Source organism: Strix uralensis, chromosome 5, assembly GCF_047716275.1.
Source record: "Strix uralensis isolate ZFMK-TIS-50842 chromosome 5, bStrUra1, whole genome shotgun sequence".
Classification (NCBI taxonomy): domain Eukaryota; kingdom Metazoa; phylum Chordata; class Aves; order Strigiformes; family Strigidae; genus Strix; species Strix uralensis.
In genome coordinates this window covers 26,558,258-26,582,519 of record NC_133976.1, presented here as the reverse complement: position 1 = coordinate 26,582,519, position 24,262 = coordinate 26,558,258, and the positions used below count along the sequence as shown (strand labels likewise).

The 24,262-nt window shown below is 39.0% G+C and overlaps 1 protein-coding gene across 2 annotated transcripts in view; it reads left to right on the top strand.

The window, feature by feature from the left end:
• The window catches only part of KCND2 (potassium voltage-gated channel subfamily D member 2), a 311,330-nt gene extending 289,830 nt beyond the window's left edge, over nt 1-21,500 (top strand). For both annotated transcript variants that reach the window (XM_074870194.1, XM_074870192.1), the window contains exons 3-7: nt 1,467-1,629; nt 10,513-10,611; nt 12,187-12,282; nt 16,450-16,697; nt 18,284-21,500. In XM_074870194.1, the coding sequence (XP_074726295.1) occupies nt 1,467-1,629; nt 10,513-10,611; nt 12,187-12,282; nt 16,450-16,697; nt 18,284-18,461 (784 nt within the window). In that variant the 3' untranslated portion in view covers nt 18,462-21,500. The remainder of the gene's footprint in view (nt 1-1,466; nt 1,630-10,512; nt 10,612-12,186; nt 12,283-16,449; nt 16,698-18,283) is intronic.
• The last annotated feature ends 2,762 nt before the right edge of the window (nt 21,501-24,262 follow it).

The window sequence follows — 24,262 nt, the reverse complement described above, 5'->3', positions numbered from 1 at the left end:
AACGTTTATTTTACACAACATAATCTTTGTCAATAGTCTAAGACTTGGTCATCTATATTATATCTGCCTGGATGGCAACTTATTTGAATATTTATGTTAAACACCTTCGTCTTATCTTACAAAATGCAAACCATTCATCTTCACCTACAAGGCTATATGTAATATCCCTTTGACATATGCTGAGCTCTCACTGCAAGAAGTTGTTGTCTAACCCCATATAGATTCTCCATCATCTGATATCCTCATTCCTTTTTCCCCTCCTTCTCATGATGAAGTGTACAATTTGGACCATGTGACTTGAAGACTTCCCCCATCTTCTCTATTATTTTTCCAGTTCCTGATGAACAGACAGTTTTTTTTTTCCAGATAGCATTTTCCAAACATTGCCCCTCCTGCAGTTTTATTTATTACCTTTTCTTGTGTTAAGAGTTTATAAATTCTGTGTAATAGGGAATGTGCTCTCTCTCTGCTCACAAGCATACTAAACTCACATGCTACAATCAATGTTGAATAATGACTTAAAATCCAGTAAAGTTAAAAAACAAATGGTATTTTAAAGTAATTTATCTCTTTATTAAACTCTGTAGTGTGTAATTACATACTTGTCCTATAGAATATGGCACTATACAGAGTGCAAAAAGCTGGTATCTTTTAATAAGCTGTCACTGGAATGCCTCTATATAGTTCAGTAGCACTATGTTCTTACTTGCTGGACAAAACAATATCCAGCATCATAAAGAAAAGTGGTAACCCTAGTAATTCTGAGCACTACCAGGATTTGCAGTTAGAATTTGTTTGGTTGCTTGCTTGTGGCTTGAGTTTTTCATGTTTGCTTTTGGCTAGACCATAGAAGGGACCTCTGGAGGTCAGCTAGTCCAGCCTCTCGCTCAAAGGTGGTCTGTCAACAACAGCCTAGGTCAGCCATACTTTTTTCTAGCCAAGTAAGTGTTGAAAATCTCCAGGGATAGAAAGTCCAGAATCTCCTGGGCAACCTGTTCCAAAAATGTGCTACTCTCCTAAATGAAAGTACTGTATCAGTTTAAATGAGACAACAGATTATTCAGCTTGACATCTAATTTACCCAGTGGTCTCCCTAGGATCTTGCCAATGGAAAGCGATGAGTTCTTCCAAGAAGAAAACAGAGTAAGGACTTAACTTCAACACTGATTTTTTTTTCCTTAGCAAGGTCCATTGCAATAGAGGCAGCCTGGGAAGACTTCAGGAGGTAGAACATAGATACCCGCAGTTTGATGTACAGGGTACCCAACATCAGCTTCAAATTAAAATTATGTGTGCACAACACTGGGCATGCTGTATATGTATGCACATGTATATAAATTATTATTTATATGCAGCAAGTATTATTTGCAAGAGAAGTAAAATCTATTGTGCAATTAATTCATCTTGAAATTCAATACTTAGGAGAGATTTTGTCTTTACTAAGCGTTTTGTTTTCTGTAACCCAGATACGGTGACATGGTGCCGAAGACAATAGCTGGCAAGATTTTTGGTTCAATATGCTCCCTGAGTGGGGTCTTGGTCATTGCTCTGCCAGTTCCTGTAATTGTCTCCAACTTCAGCCGTATCTACCACCAGAATCAACGAGCAGACAAGCGCAGGGCACAAAAGGTGAGCTCCTAATTTTTCCCTTTTGTTGTTGAGCAATAGATAAAATATGACTTTTTATATGCTGTGCATCCTCAACGTATTTATTAGCAAAATCATTACTATATGTATGTGCTACATGCCTAGTCCATGTCCTAGATGCAAATACTGTGTCATTTTTAGTGGGGGAAAAACAAAACCAAAAACGGTTCATTTCTCTTTTCTGTCAAAATTTACATATCTATTATTGTGGTAATTCATCCCACTTGTTAGATGAGATCTAGTATTTTCAGGCAATAGCTGCAGTCCCACCCACTGAAGATTTTTCTGTGTTTTTCAGGCAGACTTTCTTTCCACTGGAGTCTTCTGAGAAAAGAAACAGCCAGACAAAAAAAACCTAAGAATGATTTCTAACATCTGTCCTAACAGCCTACTTCACTAATCCATGTGTTTAATTCCCAGATTCAGTCTTTGGGGAATCTGATTATTGGGGAACTTGTCTCCTTAGCTTTACTTTGCTTAAAAGGCTTCAGAAAAAGAGCTTAATCAGGAAAAGCCGAAAACAAAAGTCTGTTTTTCCAGCTTCTGTGATTTGCTGAGTCTCTCACTAAAATAACAGCTAGCTCTACAACAAGAGAATTACCCTCCCTGACCCATATGGGTAAGGTCAGGAGCCATGAAGAATTATTTACCAGGAGAGATGCAGCCAAACCTGTCACCTTTATCTCTACATCACTGCCAATGTACTAGTTCAAATCCACTTCACCCAACCCTGTAATGCTAAGCAGCTCAGAGAGCCCCCATTGCCACCTGAACCCCTGATAAGGGAGCTGAAATGCATTCCCTTCTGTTTCTCTGCTGATGGCAGTTGGAAGACTCAGGATGCAACACAGGTTGCAAGATTGCCAAGGCTGAGGTGTCACCACTTGGGCTTTTTGTGGTCCCGTGGCCTCTCGTCAGAGGTCCTGAGTCTCCAGTGATTCGGAGAGAGCAGGACTGTTGCCCGCAGACATGTGCAAGCAGGCCATGGCTGGGGACTACATATATGGAACAGGGAACATAGGCAGCTGCAGGCTGTATCTGCCTCATATAGACAACAGCACCGGGTTTAAAGACACAAAATGTTTGTGTGTTTCTTTCTGGCCACCTTTTTCACTGATTTCTTCATAAAAAGGAAGTAAATGTATGCAATGACACCATTCCCAGAATATCTTAAAATCAGGAAAAATAGAGGTACACGGCCAAGAAAGTCAGTCATAGATATTGCACCCTTTAATGGGAAAATGGCCATAAAATAAACCAGGCATATCACAGAAATGTCATACCTTTCTAGAAACCTGATTTCAAATATAAGCTGCTTCAGTGATCCAAATACCATATCTTACCTATCTACTAATTTCACCCATCCTTTTGTGTGCCTTTTTGTCCCATGTCCTAGTTCCAGCTGTGCATTCCCCTCTCTCACAGCTGGAACATGCAGAGAACACATCACTTCTACACTATGTTGTTTTTGTCAAGAACTTTTCCACTTCTGTTTGTGTAATGGCAGCAGACATAGCAAGGACAGTATGTATCAGCCAGAATACAGTGCTTCATTACTGTGCCTCCGAGCATTTTGCCAGTCACGGGTAATGCATCTGCTTGATCCCAGCAATCAATGTGCCTTTTCTGAGCTTTCATACCTGCAGACACAACAGCCTTACTTCAGACAGAAATTGTCTCCTACTGCCTATCCTGAAACAGAATTTCCTATGCCTGCTTTATACTTGCCAGTGAAAGAGATGGACACTAGAAAACACCTTGCAAAAATTAGATTGGAGGACTGACTGCTATTCCCTATAATCCCTTCCTGAATAGAAACTGCTTGAGTTAATAACTGACTTTTTCTCCTTGCAAAACAATGAGCAGATTGTATGTTTCAAACAGGAATATGAAGTGATGAATGGCAATCCTGCCACGTGTCTTTTCCTCTGCTCCCCAGGACAATGCCAACAGTAAGGATGAGAGATTTCCTCTGACTCTGTTCATGCCCTTCTTTCTTTGGAGACAATGGCTTTGAGGTCTGATTAACTTAGCACTGGATGTGTGTTTCATTGATATCTCATATTGCAAAGCCAATGTCTCTCAATCTAAAATGACTGAGATGTTGAACTGAATATTTCAGTCTGACAGACCGGAAAAAAATCAACAGAAAGCACTTCTTGGTATGTATAGTCCATATTTAGCTATGAAGTATAGCCTTGCATTTCACAGGAGGGTTCTACTGCACTGTATAAGAATATTTGAGCAAAAAGGTCACATTATTGAAGTTTGAAATTCATTCTTCATTCAATAAAATAGAAGCTTTACACAGTTTTCTAAAATAAATGTTTCCCTCGGCACCAACATTATTTCTATTCTCTAAGGCTGAAGAACATAAGCTTGAAAGAAGGTGCTGTTTCATGGAGCACAGCATGAACCCCTGCAGGTGATGGTACCTCTTGCTGGCTACAACAGCTTCCATTTAATTGAGAGTTGTATATTTGAATTGTGTGACTTACTTTATCAATATCTCATACAGAAGTTTAATCAAAGTAGTCTTCAGAAATGGCAAAACATTTGGGCTAGAAAGAAACTCTCCACTGAAGAGCTGAAATCTAGTCCCATGAGCACTGGCAATTTTCAGCAGAAAAATTTTGTCACTTATATTAGGTTTGTTCAAGAGCCATGTGAGCATCAGTATATGCATTTACTGAGTTCTGCACAGTCATTCAAGATTAGACAATGCCATTTGTTTCCTTTTGGCAAAAAGATGCTGCACATTAATGCTCAGGAGAAGATGGAAGAGAGAAATTTATTTATATTCTATCTCATTTTGAATGCATTTTAAAGGAAGCTTCTGCCTCCAACCATGGAAATACATTGTTGTAATTACCTTGAAATCCCACTTTGTAATACAGCCAATATGTCGAGAGGAGAGGCCAGCTTTCCACTGTGCTACGGGAAACAATATAAACCAAAAAAAAAAAAAGAGATGAAAATAAAAAATAAAGAAAAATCATCTGTGTTTATCAGAACATTTTCTTCTATCAGATAATAAGGTCCAAAGATCTCACCTATCCTGACAATAAACAAATAAATAATCCAAAATAGATATTAGAATTCAGAGCAGAGCTAATTATGCCCTCTAGTTTTACTATGCCTTTTCCTCAAGCAGCCTTATCACTACTAAAACAGTTTTGAAGAATCCTATTCGTGGAGCTTTTCTAAGCTAGAGACAACTTCAGGAGGCCAAGTTATTTTGATTGACCATCAGTGCCTTCAGGTGGCAAAGTTAATGACAGATGTGTTGTGACTGGTCCATGTATAAAGGAAAAGAAAGGAGAGGAAAGTAAAAAGGAAAGGACAGAAAAGGAACAAGAAAGATTTAAGTAAGCTTGGATACAATTTCCTGTTCTGTATTTGATAGGTATTGAGGATTAAGGTATGGCTAAACCCTTGCAGTGTCATGTTCACTGGGATGACTAGCAGCACAGGGAAGGGAAAGGAGGAGGCATCGCCACCCTCTTGGAACGGGTGTCTGGCCACTGCAAAGCTCCATTCCAGCAGCAGCAGCTCTTATGATGACAATGTCCTTACCATGAATGAAGCATTCCTTGCTAGATGCCTTCCCTGTTTTCCATACGTCTATTTTTCTGCATCTTTTGAAGACAAGAGCCTTATATTCGCTTAGCTAGCAAGTCCTAAGTGTGGGTCCATCTGCCCTTTATTGTTCATTACCTGATAACTGAAGAGCCTTAAGTTAAGTTGCCCAAGCACTTTCTCCCTAGAGTTACTTTGCACGGTGCCTCAACAGAACACACAAACAGCTATCATCATCTCCAAAACCTAACTTAATACATAAAATTTGACCTGAATCTTTCATGTCAGTATGGTCTTCTATCTTCACATAGCAAAACATATCCTGCAGGTTGACTTGGCTTTATTATTTATTGATTGTACATGATGTATTTATCTGTCAAGTTATGAATAATTAGTTACTAGATAAATAGCTCTAGGATAAATTGCAACAACAACTGCTTAACAGCACCTGGCAGTCTAGACCTGAGCGTTTGCAGTAGGGAACTCTGCTAGCCATTATGACTTCTTTAAACGAGATAGGCTATTAATCTCAGTGGGGTTGCAGAGACATAACTAACAGAATAACTTACCCAAGATTTTTGCATTTAGCACAAAAACATGTAAAATTTGTGTTTACTGAGCAATAATTTGAATAGATTGTGAAAGCAAGGCACAACTGAACAAACATATGAACCTTATTTAATTCCATATCCATTAATGTTCAAAGTAAACAGCATTTTCTTCTCTACTGCATGCTGACATCCTATAAATTATTGTCAGCTAATCTGAAGTCAATTATTTGCAATTACTGAAAATTGCAAAATCAGAGCATGAAATGTAGGCTTGATTTTTCACTTGAAAGGAAACATACAGGATGGATTTATGAAAGAACAAATAAAAAATTATGTAAACGGCAATGTGAAGGATTTTTTGACAGTTTTGGACATTGCTCTAGGAGCCACAGTGTTGTGGTTTAACCCTGGTAGGCAGCTAAACACCACCCAGCTGCTCACTCACTCCTTCCCAGTGGGATGGCAGGGAGAATCAGAAGGGTAAAAGTACAAAAATTCATGGGTGGGGATAAAGACAGTTTAGTAATTTTTTTAAAGGAGGGGGGATGACAGAAAGAGAGGGGGAAAAAAACACACCCCCCCTCAAAAAAGTGATGCAAAAGAAAACAATTGCTCACCACTAACCAACTGATGCCCAGCCTGTGCCAGAGCAAGGACAGCTGCTGGTAACCTCCACCCCCATCCAGTTTTATTGCTGAGCATGATGTCATATGGTATGAAACATCCCTCTGGTCAGTTGGGGTCAGCTGTCCTGGCTGTGTCCCCCCGAACTTCTTGTGCACCCCCAGCCTCCTCAGTGGGATAGTCTGAGGAGCAGAAAAGGCCTTGACTCTGTGTTAGCACTGCTCAGCAGTAACTAAAACATCCCCCTGTTATCAACACTCTTTTCAGCACAAATCCAAATCATAGCCCCATGCCAGCTGCTATGAAGAAAATTAACTCTGACCCAACCAAAACCAGTACACACAGAATGACTGTGAAGGAATTCTTATCTTTTAATGGTAAAAGATCATTAAAAAATAACAACCGTAAGGTAAATAATTAGCAATTTTTGAGTCTTGATAGTAAGATTGTTATGTAGTCTGGAGAGCAGTAGAAGAGAGACAACAGGAGCTAAGTACTACATTACCTAGGCTACCCAGGTTTCTTGCATAGCAAATTGAAGAGACGCTCTTGCCAGATATTATTCCCAGTACTGACAGTAAGTCCTGCCTTAAAGTGTTCCTGATAAAATCTGTCTCTTAAAACAGCTGGACAGCTGAGGGCATCTTGAGTGTTAAAAGCTGAATGTTGTAAATACACCACAGTGCTACACTTAGCTTTCTTTAAAACCTTGTGAAAATAAATGTTTATATTTCTAAAACAGAGCTAGCTGTTGTTGAATAACAGTGAATTCCCTTTGTAAGTTTTCTATAAATGCAGCCATAGACAAGGATCCATAAGTTGTAAAATTTGAAGCTAGAAAAAAAAGCAATTCATTCAAAAGAGAAGTTCAGTGCAAATACAAGGGATGCAGTAAGAATTAGAGTTCATGATCAGTTTCTTTAGGAAGTTTCAGAGGAGATTATTATGGTGGAATTTCATCAGAATAAGTACAAGAACTGTATTTCAGCTACATTGGTTTTGTCCTAAACAACATAAAAATTACCAAAATAAAAGTTTCACATTCAGTGGCTAACAGGGAAAACCTCATAGCAAAGATGATAAGCTACTGCAGGAGAACTTAATCCTTTCTTCTTTTTGCTAGCTGTTCCATGAAAGGGGAGAGTTGCGAAGGGCTTTACAGGGGTTGAAAGGGGCAGTTATTACTCCTTTTCTGTTGTAGGTGACAGAGAATGCAGTTCACAGACTAAAGGAAAATACAGTTCTTCTGTAATCACAGTTTTCCTGATGTCGTCACATCATTTTGATGTCCTTCATGGGAATTCAATTCCCAGCACACAGCCTTTAGAATCCTGTGGCTGACATGAGCTTTTAATGATTCCTTGATAGGAAATGTAAGGAATCACGAAACCACTCGTGCTACAGGCTCTGATATAAATCAGGCAGAAGCACTGAAAAGAAATCTTATCACTCTAACAGATTTGTAAACCCCTCCAGTTTTCCAGTATTTTCTATAAGCTGAAGTATAAGCATGGAAGCCACAATATCTGGTTCCTGTCTTGGTAATAGATTTATTTGCTCTCTGGTAAATGATGTAAATTCAGGCCATCTGAATGAGTTTCAGCTAGAAAGAGGTAAGCTATTACTTTCCACCTCACAAAAGCCTTCTAAGATGCAATAAATTCATATTTGCAAAGCAATTTGAAATCTTCACATGGAAAGTACAACCTTTATATTATATATGTTGCAGCACATTGATATATTAAGATAGCCTGATGAACCATTATATTTTTATATTTCTTTATTAAATGGTGCTACACCATAATTATTGCTTCAGTCACTGAAAGAGAAAATGAATATGCATGCTAAAAGGAAAAGCATAACTAATGTATGTAAAATGTTTGTTCATTAAATCTAATGAATCTTCCTGTATAAAGAGCACACTGAAAAGTACCTGACTGAAATCACTTATTTATGGTACTCTATGATGTTGCACCCTGCAAAGACATCTCTAAAGCATCTTGAGCAACTAAGACTAAACAGTAGTGCTAAGCGAAACCTTTAACTTATTTATGAACGTAAATCAGTGCACTTGTCCCAACCCATGACTGTTCTGCAGTGCAGGTAAATCTTTTCCCCCAGCCTTCAGACCATCATGCTGGTGTTGCATCTCAAGAGCTCCACCTTGAAAATAACCTATTTTCTGTCTGCCCAAGGGTATTTTTAATTGCCAGCCCTGAGGACTCAGCCCTAGCCACATTGATTGCCCTGTACATCAAGTAGCCCATGTGAGCATGGAGGGTGGGAGCTGTTGACTGTCCCCACACTGGCCGTCTCTTGGGCACCCCAGGCCAGCCTGGTGCATTGCCCCACTCAGATGGCTCACTGCAACACACCGAGCTGCCCGGGGCTGGTCAGCCATGGTGCTCAGTGAAACACCCCTGACTGGACATTTACCCTCTGTCCAGCCTCTGGGGCCCTGCTCAGGGTGATGGAGTGTGGGGAAGGTAGGAATTCACCTCTGCAGGTGACCCGGACACTTCACTCCTTACCACTAGAATAAGGTTAACTGCATTGCTGGAAAGGTTGTGTGCACCGAGGAAGGTGACAGACCAAAGTAGTATTCCAAAATGGCCAATATATCACAAAATGAGGCAACAGCCTCTCATGTGAGCTTTTTGACTCAGTGATGCACACATACACAGCACAGCATTATCTTATTTTCTTTCAGAACAATTAAAAGATAATAAATACATGACATATAACATAAGCCAGACTCTAGCCATGTTTGCTGTTAGTTGTCATTAATTTCTTGGCTCACTGTTGAGAATATCTGTGAATCTGAGGTTGTGAGTGCAAAGAAGCGTGGTGTTGAGCCATTCCTCATAGTCAGTTAATTATTAATCATGCTAGAGAGATCTGGCGGCTGCAGTGTCCAGGCTGCTTCCCTCTATAAACATTCAGAGAATCTCAATCATTTCTTGTTGACATTTAATGCCACAGAAATTGGGGGAAGGAGGGGAAAATTTTCTGAAAATATCAACTGAGTAACTATCAGATATGAAAATCCCTATTAATATATCAAAGTCCGTTTTTCAAGTTCTTCACTGGATCTCCTTCTGTGCTTCAGCAGCCATTCAACTTCAGATGATGCTCGGCATATGGCTTTCAGAATCAGAAACCTAACTGTGAAAATAAAGCCAGACTCTCCCTTATACATGTAACCAGCCACAAAAATTACACAACCAGGGTGCCATCCTAGAAATCCCATAAAAGCTTCTGTTTTCCATATTACTGGTTGAGAGAGTCTTTTATTCATGATTTCCCCTAATGTTGGCTTCTAAATGCTGTACAAAAGTCAGTGGACACAAAGTGTCCTCCACTCGTGAGCCACCTTATACTCTGGAATGAGAGCTACCTTCAACTCCGGAATTAAAGTCACCTTCACAGGCAATGAAGCTTACCTGAGAAATCTCAAAACTCTCTCAGCAATTTGATGCCTGCAGTCTCTGAAAAATCAGGTTATGAACAGATTATGACCAATGATGACAAGTATTAAGTCCGATTATACCAACAGACATGAAGAAGTAAAAAGGCTTTTAAAAGACCTGGCAAGCATTCAGGAATTTAGCTGGAAGACAGCATAAAAAACACTACCACATTCTGCTACTTTAAAAACCCAGAAGACTCTGAGAAACCAGCTCACAGCAGTTGTAATATTATGTTTTTTCTGAAACATTTATTCCCCTTTAAAGAGATTTTCACTGCAGAAGCAGCAGAGATGAATGCCCATGTTCCTGACCCACAAGACATAAGGAGAGGCACTACTGCAGCAGTGCAAAAAAAAAAAAAAAAAAAAAAGGAGGCACTTACATGCTGATCTGTCTAATCCCTTCTCCAAAATCATTGTTCATATTAGCTGATGCATGCAAACAAATAAAAACTTCTGTAATTTGCATTTTAAATGGGAAGACACTCATGATTTGCTCCACCTGGAGGATGGATGCAATGCAGCCTTTCAGTCATTATGATATTGGTATTCATAAGCAGCTGATTCCAATTAGCAGTTTTAGATCAACAGAATAATGGATATGAGTACAAGTGACACTCTTCCTTTTGTATATTTACACAGAAAGCCAGACTGGCTCGAATTCGTGCAGCAAAGAGTGGGAGTGCTAATGCCTACATGCAGAGCAAACGAAATGGCTTACTGAGTAACCAGCTGCAGCAGGTAATGTTTTTATATCCTCCATCTCCAGAGAAACAGCTTAATGACAGCCCAGCAGTAGCTTATTCTATTTATCACCAGGGCAAGTCAGCTTGGGTCTTCAGGCAATGTTATCTTTAGAGGTAGTTTAAGGAAGGATAAATTGGACAATTACTATTATTGAAGCTTATAGGAGTTGATGACAAGGTATTAAAAGATGAGGGAAATGGCCAGGTAGAAATGCTGGATTCAAATGTAACCTACATTTTTAGAGTTAGATTCTGTAGAAGACCTCATTAATAGAGTATTTGCCTCTCAGGAGATATTCTGGATTTATCTCATTTGGTTTTAGACAGGTAGAACATGGATGACAAAAACAGGCTTCATCGTCAGTGAGGGAAAGAGGTAGTTCTCTAGGGTACCATTTGCACAGAGGGGTGTTGCAGAGTGAAAAGCATTTCCTGGAAGCACCTACTTTGCTCTAAGGAGAATCTTAGTGATTACCTCAAACGCACTGAAATCTAATGTAACCTGAAGCATCTCCCTCCTTACCCCTGCTGAGGAAGCCAGGACCAGGGGTGGGAGCCCCAGGCAGCATCTAGGACTGGGATCCACAGCGACCCATGATGCCAGAGACAGCCCCTTGGCTGTTTGGAGCTGTAGCCAGCTGAGAAAGACTGAAGACACAGTGTTTTTTAATCCCTGCCATTTTCTGGCATTTAGACAGTTCCCTGAGGGATACAGGAAGGCTTTCATTCCTCTATGCCCTTTCTGTTCAATATGTGTTAAAAAGCCGAATGCTTTAACCTATAGCCAGAAAAGGAGGAAGAGGCTGTCCATCCATCCGGTCTAGCACAAAAGATGAGCAGTCAGAGCCCTCGTTTCCTCTTCTGCTTGAAAGAACTCAAATCTTTGAACTACAAAGACACCAAATAGCTTAATTGCCATGCAGATTTCAAATATCCCAAAGTTGAATTGTAATCTTTTCTATTATCCCACTTCCTCCCTATTTAGTTTTCTGCTTTCTAGTGAATAATTATGAAAGCAATTAATAAACAGTGGATGCTTTCTACTTAATTCTTCATTCTGTGTCAGTAACATCTGCTATATGCTTTCCAAACTCAGCAGATTGGGATCACTGACATGAATTTTTGTGTAAGCAGAAATACCACAAATTCTTTAGTGCTATGAAATTATCCCAGGAGGACAACTATGTTTAATTTCCTTCAAATGAGGCACATTCCCAGGAAAAAAAATATTTTACTGTCACTTAAATTTATGTTAATTTTAAGTATGCGTTGATTAAACATTCAAAGCTTACAGGTTGATTGCACTTGTAAATTGTACTATTCCATCTATGCATAAAAGACCTAAGATGCAAACATTTTAAAGGAGGTGCAAGGGAAGGAAAGAAACTATTTTGATTAAAAACTAAACAAGAAAAGAGAACTCAGGTCCAAAATAATTTGGGTTATACTGTGTAGATGAAGCATTGCAGTTATGCTACCATGTACAATCCAGATTAGTTCTGATTAAATATTTGGATAAGAGCCCTCTTGTTCACAAATGAGAATAATATGGAGTTCTATGTATTAACAGTCCTCCAGTGAAGAAGAACAGGCCTTTGTTAGCAAATCTGGCTCTTCCTTTGAAACGCAGCACCACCACCTGCTTCACTGTCTGGAAAAAACTACGGTAAGAAGAGAGAGCTGTGTTTTCCTGTGAATTCCAACACCAGCCTAGTTTTGAATGTTTTAAGTTATTTCTTCTAATTAATAAGCCTTTATATGAAAGCAGTTAGCTGGGAAGAAAAGCCATTTTATCTTATTTTAATAAGGCATTATACCCACTGCATATAAATAACAGAGAGATCCTGGATGAGAGCCTCATCTAGGCTGAAAGACACTAGCATCAGTGAGATGATATCGGTATAGGCAAACTGTACATGTGACCTTCAGTATGGATTTCATACACTCCATAATGTTATAACTTGCACTTTTCTGCAGTACAGTTCATAAAACACAATTTGTTATCCTTAGGCATTCAACACATAGTGCAGTCAAAGCAAGTTTTTGCCTGGGCAAATGTTGGGCTTTTGTACAGGGAGAGCTGCTGAGTGTTTCCTTGGACATGAATGCGATTCTCACTGAAGTGATTGTAAAAGAGGATCCCCAAGCATCCTATTTTGCAACTTCCAAGTGCTTAATCTAGATGCAGGTGCAAAGATTCCAAGTCTTGTGACTTCAGTTTAGACACTGAGATCCCTGTAGAAATCACTGACATAATTCACAACAGTGCAAATATGCTCATCTAGATTTGAAACTCCCTATAGATCAGGACTACTTATTATGTCCTCTCTATATTTTTCCCTGGTCAATACCTGAATAATTATACAACCATAAAGGATAGTAAACTACAGCAGAGTTATGATTCAGGAATAACTAAGTGCCATGGTTACTCATAGTATATTTCTGAACAGATAACATCACAGCAATAATCCTAATCATCCTTAAATTTACATTGTTTCCTCTTTTATCATTTCCTAAGGAAACTAAGAACATAAACATTAGTTATATTGAATTTAATCTTTGTATATTTGGGAATTCCACATATGGCATGCTAAAATTATCTCCTTGTACTTTTATATTTTTGCGGGATTTATATTGTCATGTAGAATTTACCTTACATTGTAGGTAAATTGGTCAATATCCATTAAACAACCATTTACAAATTTACATCTAGTTATGTAAGTTCCAGTTGCATGTAAAAAATTATACGATTTCTCTTTAAGTTTTGTATACATAGAGGAACTTTGTGCTATTTTGTCTTATCTTTATAGTCTACTTCTAGATTTTCACTAAAAGACCCAGTAATGCTTCTGCTATATTTGATGAATAGTGTGAAAGTCTTTCTGCTCTGTCTCAAAAATGAAAGAGATTAAAAAGTTTTCCCACAACAGACATTGCTAAATTAAAATATGTTCATAGAATCCTAGAATATGAGGTTGGAAGGGACCTCAAGGATCATCTGGTCCAACCTTACTTGGCAAAAGCATGATCTAGACAAGATGGCCCAGCACCCTGCTTGGCTGAATCTTAAAAGTGTCCAATATTTGGGAATCTCCACTTCACTGGGGAGATTATTCTGTATGTATATGTATAATTTAATGTTCTACTTTCAACAGCATTTCTTTGTAAAGAGAATGGCACAGTTGTTACATCACCTAGTAATATGTCATCCCAAAGGTGCTTATGTCTCCTCCATTCTTACCTTTGGAGTATTCATTTTTATATAATGTGCTGTAGGACAAGATGTCTTGCTTCCTATTCAGTGTATAATGTGGTTTCTTTGCCAAGATTCAGGCTGGGTCCTTTTGGAACATTTTTGAGACCTTTTGTACTAGAACCTGATAATAGCAATCTGTCTTAAAAATTGTTCCACAGTTGAACATTACAAACATATTTAAAAACCCTAGTAGTAGCCACAGGTCTTGTCAAACTTTCACAGAAATCATGAATAAAAATTCCTATTCGTTTGGTGGAAGTTGGATTCGGCTCCCAAAGTTTTATATTTCTTCTAATCATAATGGTGGACTATGTAAGCCTTTTCTTTTTTTCTTTTTTAAAAAAGAGCTTTTTTTTAAAAAAAAAAAAAAAAAAAAAAAAGAATGTCTGTGAAGTAAGTGTTGTCTTGTTTCCTAAATATGCATAGAATCTACTCTCTTTTCCCTTGTTTATTGGGTCCCGCTACTGGCACATGAACACAAAAATGTATGCAGGAGTTCCAAGTTGTATTCTGCAGATCATGCATTCCTAAAATTTTAGTGGGAACTTGAAATTTTGGGCCCTCAGTTTGTGGAATATGTCAAGTTGCTGGTTCATACTATAACAGCAAGGGTGAGGTATCTTCTTAGCCTTTCATCATCCTTTGAAATATCATTTGGTATAAGAATCAGTCCAGATGATAATAAGTAAAGATATATTTCCTCTTTTCCAGCACTTTTAAGTCAATAGAATAAGATCTCTTCCACTCTAAGAAATGCAGAGTGGGCAATGTTATGGAATTTTGTGAAAATTAATAATAATGAATACAATTGCACTGAAAGTTATATTTTGTAGGCTACTTTTAGCTAATTTAAGAACACCTAATTAATAAGTATAATTAAATCTATTAACTTAGGACATTATATCGTTTCAAAATGTTTCCAGTCTGTATTAAAGGTTCACTCAATAACCCTCTTTAATAGACCCTACAAATTGAATTCTTGTTGGTAGCTCCATAAAAGTTTTAGGAAGCACAAAATTACTTTTAATCAGAAAACTAGCAGAGTTCTTGGCAAACATACTGCAAGACACTGAACGTAAACTAAAGATGGCGATTAGGTCATTTTTCTCTGAATTGTATGTCTACTGAATTTAATGTCCACATTCAAAATCTTGATTGTGACTGACATATGCCTTATAGAAGTCAATTTTCAAGCAAGTTCTTTCTTTCCATATCACTTGAAATTGGCATTCTTCAACACCATTCAATTCCACACAAACTTATGTCTGAGTGAAGAACAGAAGAAAGGGAAATAATAATATGCCTATAAAGGTATTTCCATTTGTCACACTTGGCCACAGTTGTTACACTATTTGTTTTGTTCACGTATTTTATCTTAGCACTGTACTGTAATTCTGAAAAACATCAGCACCTTTTGCAATTAGTGCATCATTCTTTAGGGAAAAAAATCTTTTTTCTCATTCTAATACACAGATATGCAGGAGGCTAACAAATTTGAAGTGAGTGAAACTGAGTAGAGTGTAAAACAATTAAGAACATGCTCCCTAAACCATTCCCCTAAACCATCCTCTGGATATGCAGATTGAATCCAGCAGTAACTGGAAAGATTTTGTTAAAAAAGGAGGCTTTCTCAAACTGCACATGAGCATATCTTAGTCTCTGCTTGGTTTGGGCTACTACTTTAAAATTACTGTAAAAATTCCCATCCCCCTCCCCCTATAAGCAACACCACTATTTCACACTCTTCTGCACACAAATAAAATGTGGAAATCGCATCTGTGTGTGAAACACTCCCTAATCACCTACTGAGTCAACGTAAACCATCAGTTTGTGTGAATTTGGATTCAGCTCTATGACAACCCTGTAAAACTACTGTCTATGCTGGGATTAAGCAAAGATTGCATGAATAAAGAGTACTTCATTTAACTAAATGCTCATTCTTCTAAACTGCTTTCGATACATCCATCTACAGTAATTAGGAACTTTTTGGATGCTTTTAAATAACCACCTCGTCTCCTCTAATCAAAACTTCTATTTGAGTGAATCTTTTCTTTCACATAAATGCATACCTTGAAACACACTGTTTCAGATCCTGGTTTCTAACATGTAATTCAAAAGGAAGCTTTATAAACTCATCTGGAAAATATTTATGAATTTTATTGTATTATAGTTCAATATAATAAATCTTATTTATTTCCAAGTGACATTTAGAGCATTTACATAAGCACCACTTGCATTTTTTATTAATAAATATAATATTCTATTTTGTGGCACTTCATAGATTGTACAGATATTTATAATGCAAACTACATTACAATCACATGCTATTTTACGAAATAGTTTGGATTAACATTTTCTTATTTAGAGCTCTGAGTGTTTTGTTCCAGCGTTTACATTTGTATTGATATTCAGCCCAGGCTAATATGGGCTAAACAATATAATCAAGAATAAGCTCTCTAACTTTCCCAGTTTTTTCAGTTGTGTCAATTTAAGCCTTTAAACAATCATGATTAATACGTTCACTTTAATTATCTTTCTGTGTGTGCTTTGTCCCATTGTTGGATTCCTCTGGGCTAGAATCACGAGTTTGTGGATGAGCAAGTCTATGAAGAGAGCTGTATGGAGGTTTCCACAGTCAACAGACCCCCCAGCCACAGCCCCTCTCTCTCATCTCAACAAGGTGTTACCAGCACTTGCTGCTCACGAAGACATAAAAAGACTTACCGCATCCCAAATACCACCATCACTGGCAGCCGTCCAGGCAGTGTACAAGAGCTCAGCACCATCCAGATCAGATGTGTGGAGAGGACGCCTCTGTCTAACAGGTACTTCACACGCATCAGCACACCAAGAGCTGAAACCCCTTTCTTCGTTAGAGATGTAGAGGTGGTGTGGCCTCTGCAGGTAGTCTGTGAGGCTAAAGATGAAAGTCAAATAGTCATCCAAAAATGGATACTAGTACTGAAACATCCTGCATTTGTTTGCTCCAAGCTTAATCCAAGATAACAGAATAGTCTCTTTTTACAACCGTTTCTGCCCTCTCACGCCCTCCCCACAAACTACTGTGTGCTATTTGCAGCGAATAGCATCCACAGATGCCAAATTAAATAGAGCAACAAATATTATATGCCATGGACAAACACATAACAAGAAAAATTTAGCACAGAAAAAAGTGCAATTCAGATATACAAGATGAGCAAGTGGGAAGAAAGGTCTGTCCCTGCTGTTTCTACTGGTTTGGTTCAGAAGTAGAACAGATGAGACTTCCTCACATTTCCGCAGAGTAGAGAAATAAAACTGATTCCCAGAGTCCTAAGTGTAATAGTCAAAAGAAAGACTCTTCTAATTAAAAAATATGACATGGATAAGAAAAATGTAATTCCTAGTTTGAGGACTTACTACAAAAGTGAGGAAAGTGCAGCTTAAGAGTCTGTAATTGACTGAACATCTCTGTACTCTCACAAGTAAACCAGTTGGCTTTCAGGTATATCCAAACACCACCTCTGAAAACACAGCAAGGTCTCAGGAGACTTAGAAGTGTTTTCTATTGAAGTCAAACATGACGCCATTTAAAAAAGAAGCATTTTCAGCACTAGTTGCTATAGAGATTGCCTCATTAAGTTACATTTTGAGTAACTTGCTTTGTATAGTTACCAGGTTTGGATTTCCCTTCCACGAACAGCAGCTTGTAGCTACTGAAGATTTTCTGCTGTTGTGTAGTGAGACCTCCTGGCCAGCACAAAGCTCCAATCTGTTTTAGCTTTTCAGGAAATATTCTGCCTGGATCCATCCTTTCTCTGCACCATACTTACAGTCACAGAGTATGTAAAAACACAAAGCACCAGCTTTGTGCTAGAAAACAAGCTAAAAACACAAGCACAAAATGCCAGTCTCACTTCAAAATGGTCTTTTTACAAGTTTCTTGTGATGCTGAGGTACTGCAGCAACTCCACAAACATGTTAACTCAGCCTTAATTAGTGCATATATAACAGTGCCTTACTACTAAGGATACAGAACATACAAAATGTTTTTACATAAGCATGGTATGGGGGAGTCTGTAGGAGACTGGGACTGCCCTTTAGTTTCCACTTTCCTGCATAGCAAGTCACTTGGCTATGCCAAGTTTGCTCAAACACTTCTCCTGTTCAGAAACACTTAGGTGATGGGCTGAGAAACTTTTAGAACTGCTGAAATGGTAGGAAGGAAGGGAGAAAGGGGGCCTGTCCATGGACATAGCCATGGACCACTAGCTGCCAGGGTAGGGGGTGGTGGGGTGGTGGTGCTTTGCACCTCTGAGCTCTCTAACAGAGCAGGATAGAGATGGCTGGCTGAGGGAGTGGATTCAGGCACACAAGAAGTTTGCAGTAGCGTGGACTTTCTTTCTTCATGGATTTTTGTTTCTTCCTCCAGCCGTTCCAGCTTAAATGCCAAAGTGGAAGAGTGCGTTAAACTAAACTGTGAGCAGCCTTACGTCACTACAGCAATAATTAGCATCCCAACACCTCCAGTCACCACACCTGAAGGAGATGATAGGCCAGAGTCTCCTGAGTATTCAGGAGGAAACATTGTCAGAGTATCTGCTTTATAAAATAAGGCATTATTTATAAATTAGCATAAAGACCACTTGCAAGCTGAGCTCGAGAAGTGAGAAATGAGTCGCGAGGAATGAGAGAGCTGACAAAGACAACACCCCTTGACGTGTACGCCAGCGGCCACAGAGCGAGAGGGTCAGGAGAAACAAAACACACTGTGGGTTTCGATGTCATAGCGTGTGAACCAAAAGGAGTTTCTTACCCCTTGTCCAAACTGACACGTGGTGGAATCTTCTGTGACCATCCTGACTTACTATATGAGCACAATGAAATGTCCCCATTGATGCTTCTTCTTATCATGAAAGCTCTTTTTAGAAAAAAAAAAAAAAGGCAAAACAAAAAATAGAAACAAACCTGTGTTCCTGCTGAATGCAAAACAACAAGAAACATTTTGATAACGTGTCTTTTTTTTTCCTGTTAATAAACCACAAACTTGTTGAAAAATTATCAAAAAATGAAAGAAAAAATGCTCATATGAAATATGTTTGTACTGACTGAAACTACAACCATAATGCATGCTGAAATTATTTGGAGCTGTGATCTCAGTTTACTTTTGTTGTTTTTCAGATTAGGCATGATAAAATATTACTGTAGAAAGGGGCATTTCCGTGCACTTACAACAAGCTGATTGTTAATGTTTCATGGTAGTTGTACAAATAACTTCCCTTTGAAAAATGCAGTATTTCTTATTCAAACACTCATTAGTGAACTAAAGGTGTTCAGTTAGTTCAATATTTACTATTGGTTTATCTTGCTTCCTAGGTACTGTTACAACTGCAATAAGTCATTTTACACCTGTTGTATCAGGAATCAGGATTTCTTTTTTTAAGGTATTTTAAAACAACTTCATCTACACTATAAACTTCTAATGGCAAACATTTAAATAATCTTCAGCCAAACCATGCACCACCAATGCACTATTCAGTCATTGTTCTTTTTGTCCACTGTCCTCTACTTCTATGACAGTTTGTTGTCCATTCCAACATTACTGTACTATTTGGGATTTCAAGGCTATTGATGAATCAACACAGTCCTTTCTTCCGTAGACATCTTGTCTACTTCTGTATTTGCAGAACAAACCTCTCTTCCCAGTGTACTCTTGCAGGATCAATCCTATTTGAATTAAAATTACAATAAAGGTGTTTTGGGGATCAGCTAACACTTATCTCCAAACTTTCCTTGTTGATATTCTGCAGCATCCAGAGTATTGGCTACACTGGAAGACACCAAAAGATATTCAGTAAAAAAGACTGCAAAACTCTTTTTTTAATTATCTGTAAACTTGCATCCTAAAATTTGTTTGAGAATTTGTATTGTGTGAAGATATTTAATTACCTAAGAATACTGATAGAATAATGGATTGGGTCCCAACACCATAAAAATGTAATTTATTTCAATTGGAATTTACGCACATGGGCAGGCCTAAAAGCTAATATGAAGGCTCCACTAGCTAAGGCTTTTTGGCTTCATTTTTAAGACATCGATGTTACCAGAAACCTTTCTGATAAAAGTGTAATTTTTCTTCATGAGAGTGCATTAGGAGATGTATCATAATGCTTCCTATATACATGACATACCACACATCATATACATCAAATATACATGGAATATGTGCATATCGATACATACATATATACATGAAAAACACTGGATCAGAAATAATTGCATGTCTGCAAAATAAAATATGCATATAAATCAAAAGGCTCAGTGCATTAGATGCCATTACAATAAATGATTAACACAGTTATTTAATAGTTTGAGTAGTGTATGTTTCAGTGCAGTATTTGCTAGCATTCTACTGACCTAAAAATTTACATTAAGAGGAAACACCCACTAAAAACTGAAACTTGTTGATAATACACGTTTTACTGCACACAAATACTGGTCTTTCTACCTGTCAATAGAGATTGAAAAGTAGATAATGGACTATCATGCTACAGTATATACACCAAAATACAACATCACATATTAGAATTAAACTGCAATTAAAAGGAGTATATGATGCCATGCATTACTCTCTTATTGTTTACTTATTCAGAAGCTTGGTTACTTTGCAGTTAACTTCCCACTTCTTCTGCAAATCAGAATAACCTACTCATTGTAAACTGAGCTTCTACATTTCTTTCAAACCTTAACAGAGAGCAGAAGTGCAGGCTGTCCTCTAACCCAGAGGAGGGCTCCTTCTGAGGAACTCTGCAACCTGACTTTGCTCTCCTCCCTTTTACACTGTTGGAAAATTGCACTAGGTCTGCTGATGCTGGTGGGTTACGTAAGTTTTAATGGGGCTTAAAAGAGAGGCAGAATGGACCCAGAGTTTTCATCCTACTTCTACCCATGGTTACTCATACAAAAAATGGCTTGGTCCCCACCTTTTGCCAAAGTTATTGATATAAAAACTGCCTTGATACTAGCAATCTGCAACAACAACTTCTTTATGTCACATGGTACTTCTTGACTAGTTATATCAGGAAAATAATGCAAAAAGGCAGTTACTAAACCCGCTTTGGGACAGACTACTTACAACCCAGGAAACCTACTGATTCTGTCAGGTCATGTGTTTGAAAATCTGTTTATTCTCCTTTTCACATGGACTAAAAAGAAAGCACTACAGCAATACACTTGCATGACAGTTATACCCCTGAAGCAACTTGTACTTTCATTTTTAAAATGCAGCTTATGGAATAATTTGGTATGATTTTGCAGAATTCCAGTCCTGTCTTCTATTTCCATGTCACATGCAAAATCATTAATTTATTCTGAATTTGGGAAATACACATTCTTTTGGTGTTTTAGGTGATTTAAATGCTGTTTTGGTAGTGAATGACTGTTGATGACTGTGTAAAATGCATCTGTACTGTACATGAAATGTAATTATTTCTGTGTATCATACAAAGAAACCGAGGTTGTTGTTTTGACAATTTTGTTTGACAGTCATATATCGTATTTCAGAAGGCAGCATAATACATGCGTTATGCTGAATAAATAGACATTTGAGGAATATTTAAATAAAACATCTGCATGCTTGAATGGGTCAACCTGGTTTTGCAATAACTTATTGATGGAACTTTTTTTTTTTCCCTAAGATTGAAGGAGCACAATCTGAGGGCAATGAATGTCCCCAGCACTAATTCCAGGCAACCCATGAGCGCATCTAAACCATACCAGAGTCACCAAGACCAGGATGCCGCAGCTCTGTAACACAGAGCTGCCTTTCTCCTGTGTGAGAGGCCATCACCCTTCCCTTCCCAGCCTGCAGCAGCAGAGAAAATTGGGGCATTATATTATTTCCAGCCATATAAACTCTACCTCTCCGTCTGTACTTTTAAAAAAGTATGTGCTGTTTTCCATACAGACACCAACTGCTCTGCTGAACCTCCCAGGCTACAGAACCTCCTCAAACCCTACATCAAATTCCTTTGATAAAATCTTAGTGCACGGATGAGATCAAACTCCTTTTGTAGCATAACAGTGGGTAACAATACACTGTTATCACTCACCAAGGGCAACTGGCAGCGCAGATGATGCTGATCTATCAGCTGTGTATACTGTAGCACTGACACACATGAAGGCCACCTCTGCCAGGAGCTTACTGCTCTGGGGTGGGGGGGAAAGGTAAAAGTAATACCTGCCCGTCAACCACCCCAGAGCATTTTTAAGGAGAAAACTGTCCTGCCATGAAATAGCTACAGGAGACAAACTGAAAATGTACACTTTACATTTTGAGGTTTTGCATGTACTTGCTGTGGAAACACACTGACTGCCTGAGAGGAGGCTTTCTCAGCAAAGAGCACCGTGCCACCTCAGCTGCTCCAGGGAGAAGGGTGGCTTTCAGACAGGGAACTAGTCTGGAGGAGGATAAATTAGTGAAATTGCAGGATCATTAAGTTTGGGGCAGGGAGGGTGCTTAGAAGGTCGTATGCTTTTTCCTGCATCTGAGGTGAACAAGGACTTTATCTATTCATTGACCATGGAAACATCTGAAGATTACCAGATGTTCTGGAATAGCAATCAGCTGATGGGATATGTAAATCTGTGGCTAAAAGAGCAGTCAGGAGTGAACAACATATTTAGCTTGATAAAGTCTGTAAGATACACATAATTACCTGGACAGCTTAGTTTCTTACTTGCATTATCTATTTATCTACTTTTAAGGTAGCCATTTTCACAATATCTATGCACAAGAAACAAGTGAAGGTGGGGGAGAGCTGAATAAAAAGCAAATAGATGCATAAAAATTTTAAAGTATTTAGGACATCACAATTTTTTTTAAAGAAACATAGTCAATCATACACAAGTTTTAAAGTTTCAGATACAACCTCACTTCAATAATAGCAATTCATATGGATTAAACATAATGCTTATGGTTGGGTTGACCCTGACTGGATGCCAGGTGTCCACCAAAGCCACTTTATCACTCCCCTCCTCAGCTGGACAGGGGAGAGAATATAATGAAAAGCTCATGGGTCACAATAAGGACAGGGAGAGATCATTCACCAATTACCATCATGTGCAAAACATACTAGACTTGGGGAGTTTAATTTATTACCAGTCAAATCAGAGTAAGATAATGAGAAATAAAACCAGATCTTAAAAACACCTTCCCCCCACCTCTCCCTTCTGCCCAGGCTCAGCTTTGCTCGAGATATCTCTACCTGCTCCCCACCAGCAGTGCAGGGGGATGGTGAATGGGGGTTGCGGTCAGTTTGTCACATGTTGTCTCTGCCACTCCTTCCTCCTCAGGGGGAGGACTCTTCACACTCTTCCCCTGTTCCAGCGTGGGGTCCCTCCCACAGGAGACAGTCCTCCGTGAACATCTCCAATGTGAGTCCTTCCCACGGGCTGCAGTTCTTCACGAACTGCTCCAGTGTGGGTCCCTCCCACAGGGTGCAGTCCTTCAGGCACAGACTGCCCCAGCGTGGGTCCCCCACGGGGTCACAAGTCCTGTCAGCAAACCTGCTCCAGCGTGGGCTCCTCTCTCCATGGGGCCACAGGTCCTGCCAGGAGCCTGCTCCAGCACAGGCTTCCCACGGGGTCACAACCTCCTTCGGGTGCATCCACCTGCTCTGGCGTGGGGTCCTCCATGGGCTGCAGGTGGAGATCTGCTTCACCGTGGGCCTCCATGGGCTGCAGGGCACAGCTGCCTCACCATGGGCTGCGCCACGGGCTGCAGGGGAATCTCTGCTCCAGAGCCTGGAGCACAAACTCTCCCACCTTCTTCACTGACGTTGGTGTCTGCAGAGCTGCTTCTCTCACGTATTCTCACTCCTCTCTCCTGCTTGCTGTTGTGCAGCAGCTTTTTCCTCTTCTTAAAAATGTTATCACAGAGGCCCAACCACCATCACTGATGATCTGGGCCTTCACCAGTGGTGGGTCCATCTTGGAGCCGGCTGGCATTGGCTCCATCGGAAATGGGGGAAGCTTCTAGCAGCTTCTCACAGAAGGCACTCCTGTATCCCCACTGCTACCAAAACTTTGTCACACAAACCCAATACAATGCTTTTGTGGTACTTCAAAAACTATTTGAAAATCCCTTACTCCATCATATTTAACTGTGTAGTCACTGTGACCAACAGCCTGTCTTTTTACTATTTATTCTTTATATAGTCCCTTATATTTATGGGTTGCTTATACAAAATGAACTGTTATAAAGAACAGAAAACATAATCAGAAAGCCTTGTCATACAACCTGCTGGCAGAGGAGGCAATACTTTGTCCAAAGACGAGGAATAGTGAATTTTGCCTCCTAAAAGCATTTCCACACTCCCAAGTTATGAGTGCATGGTACAAACCTTAATTG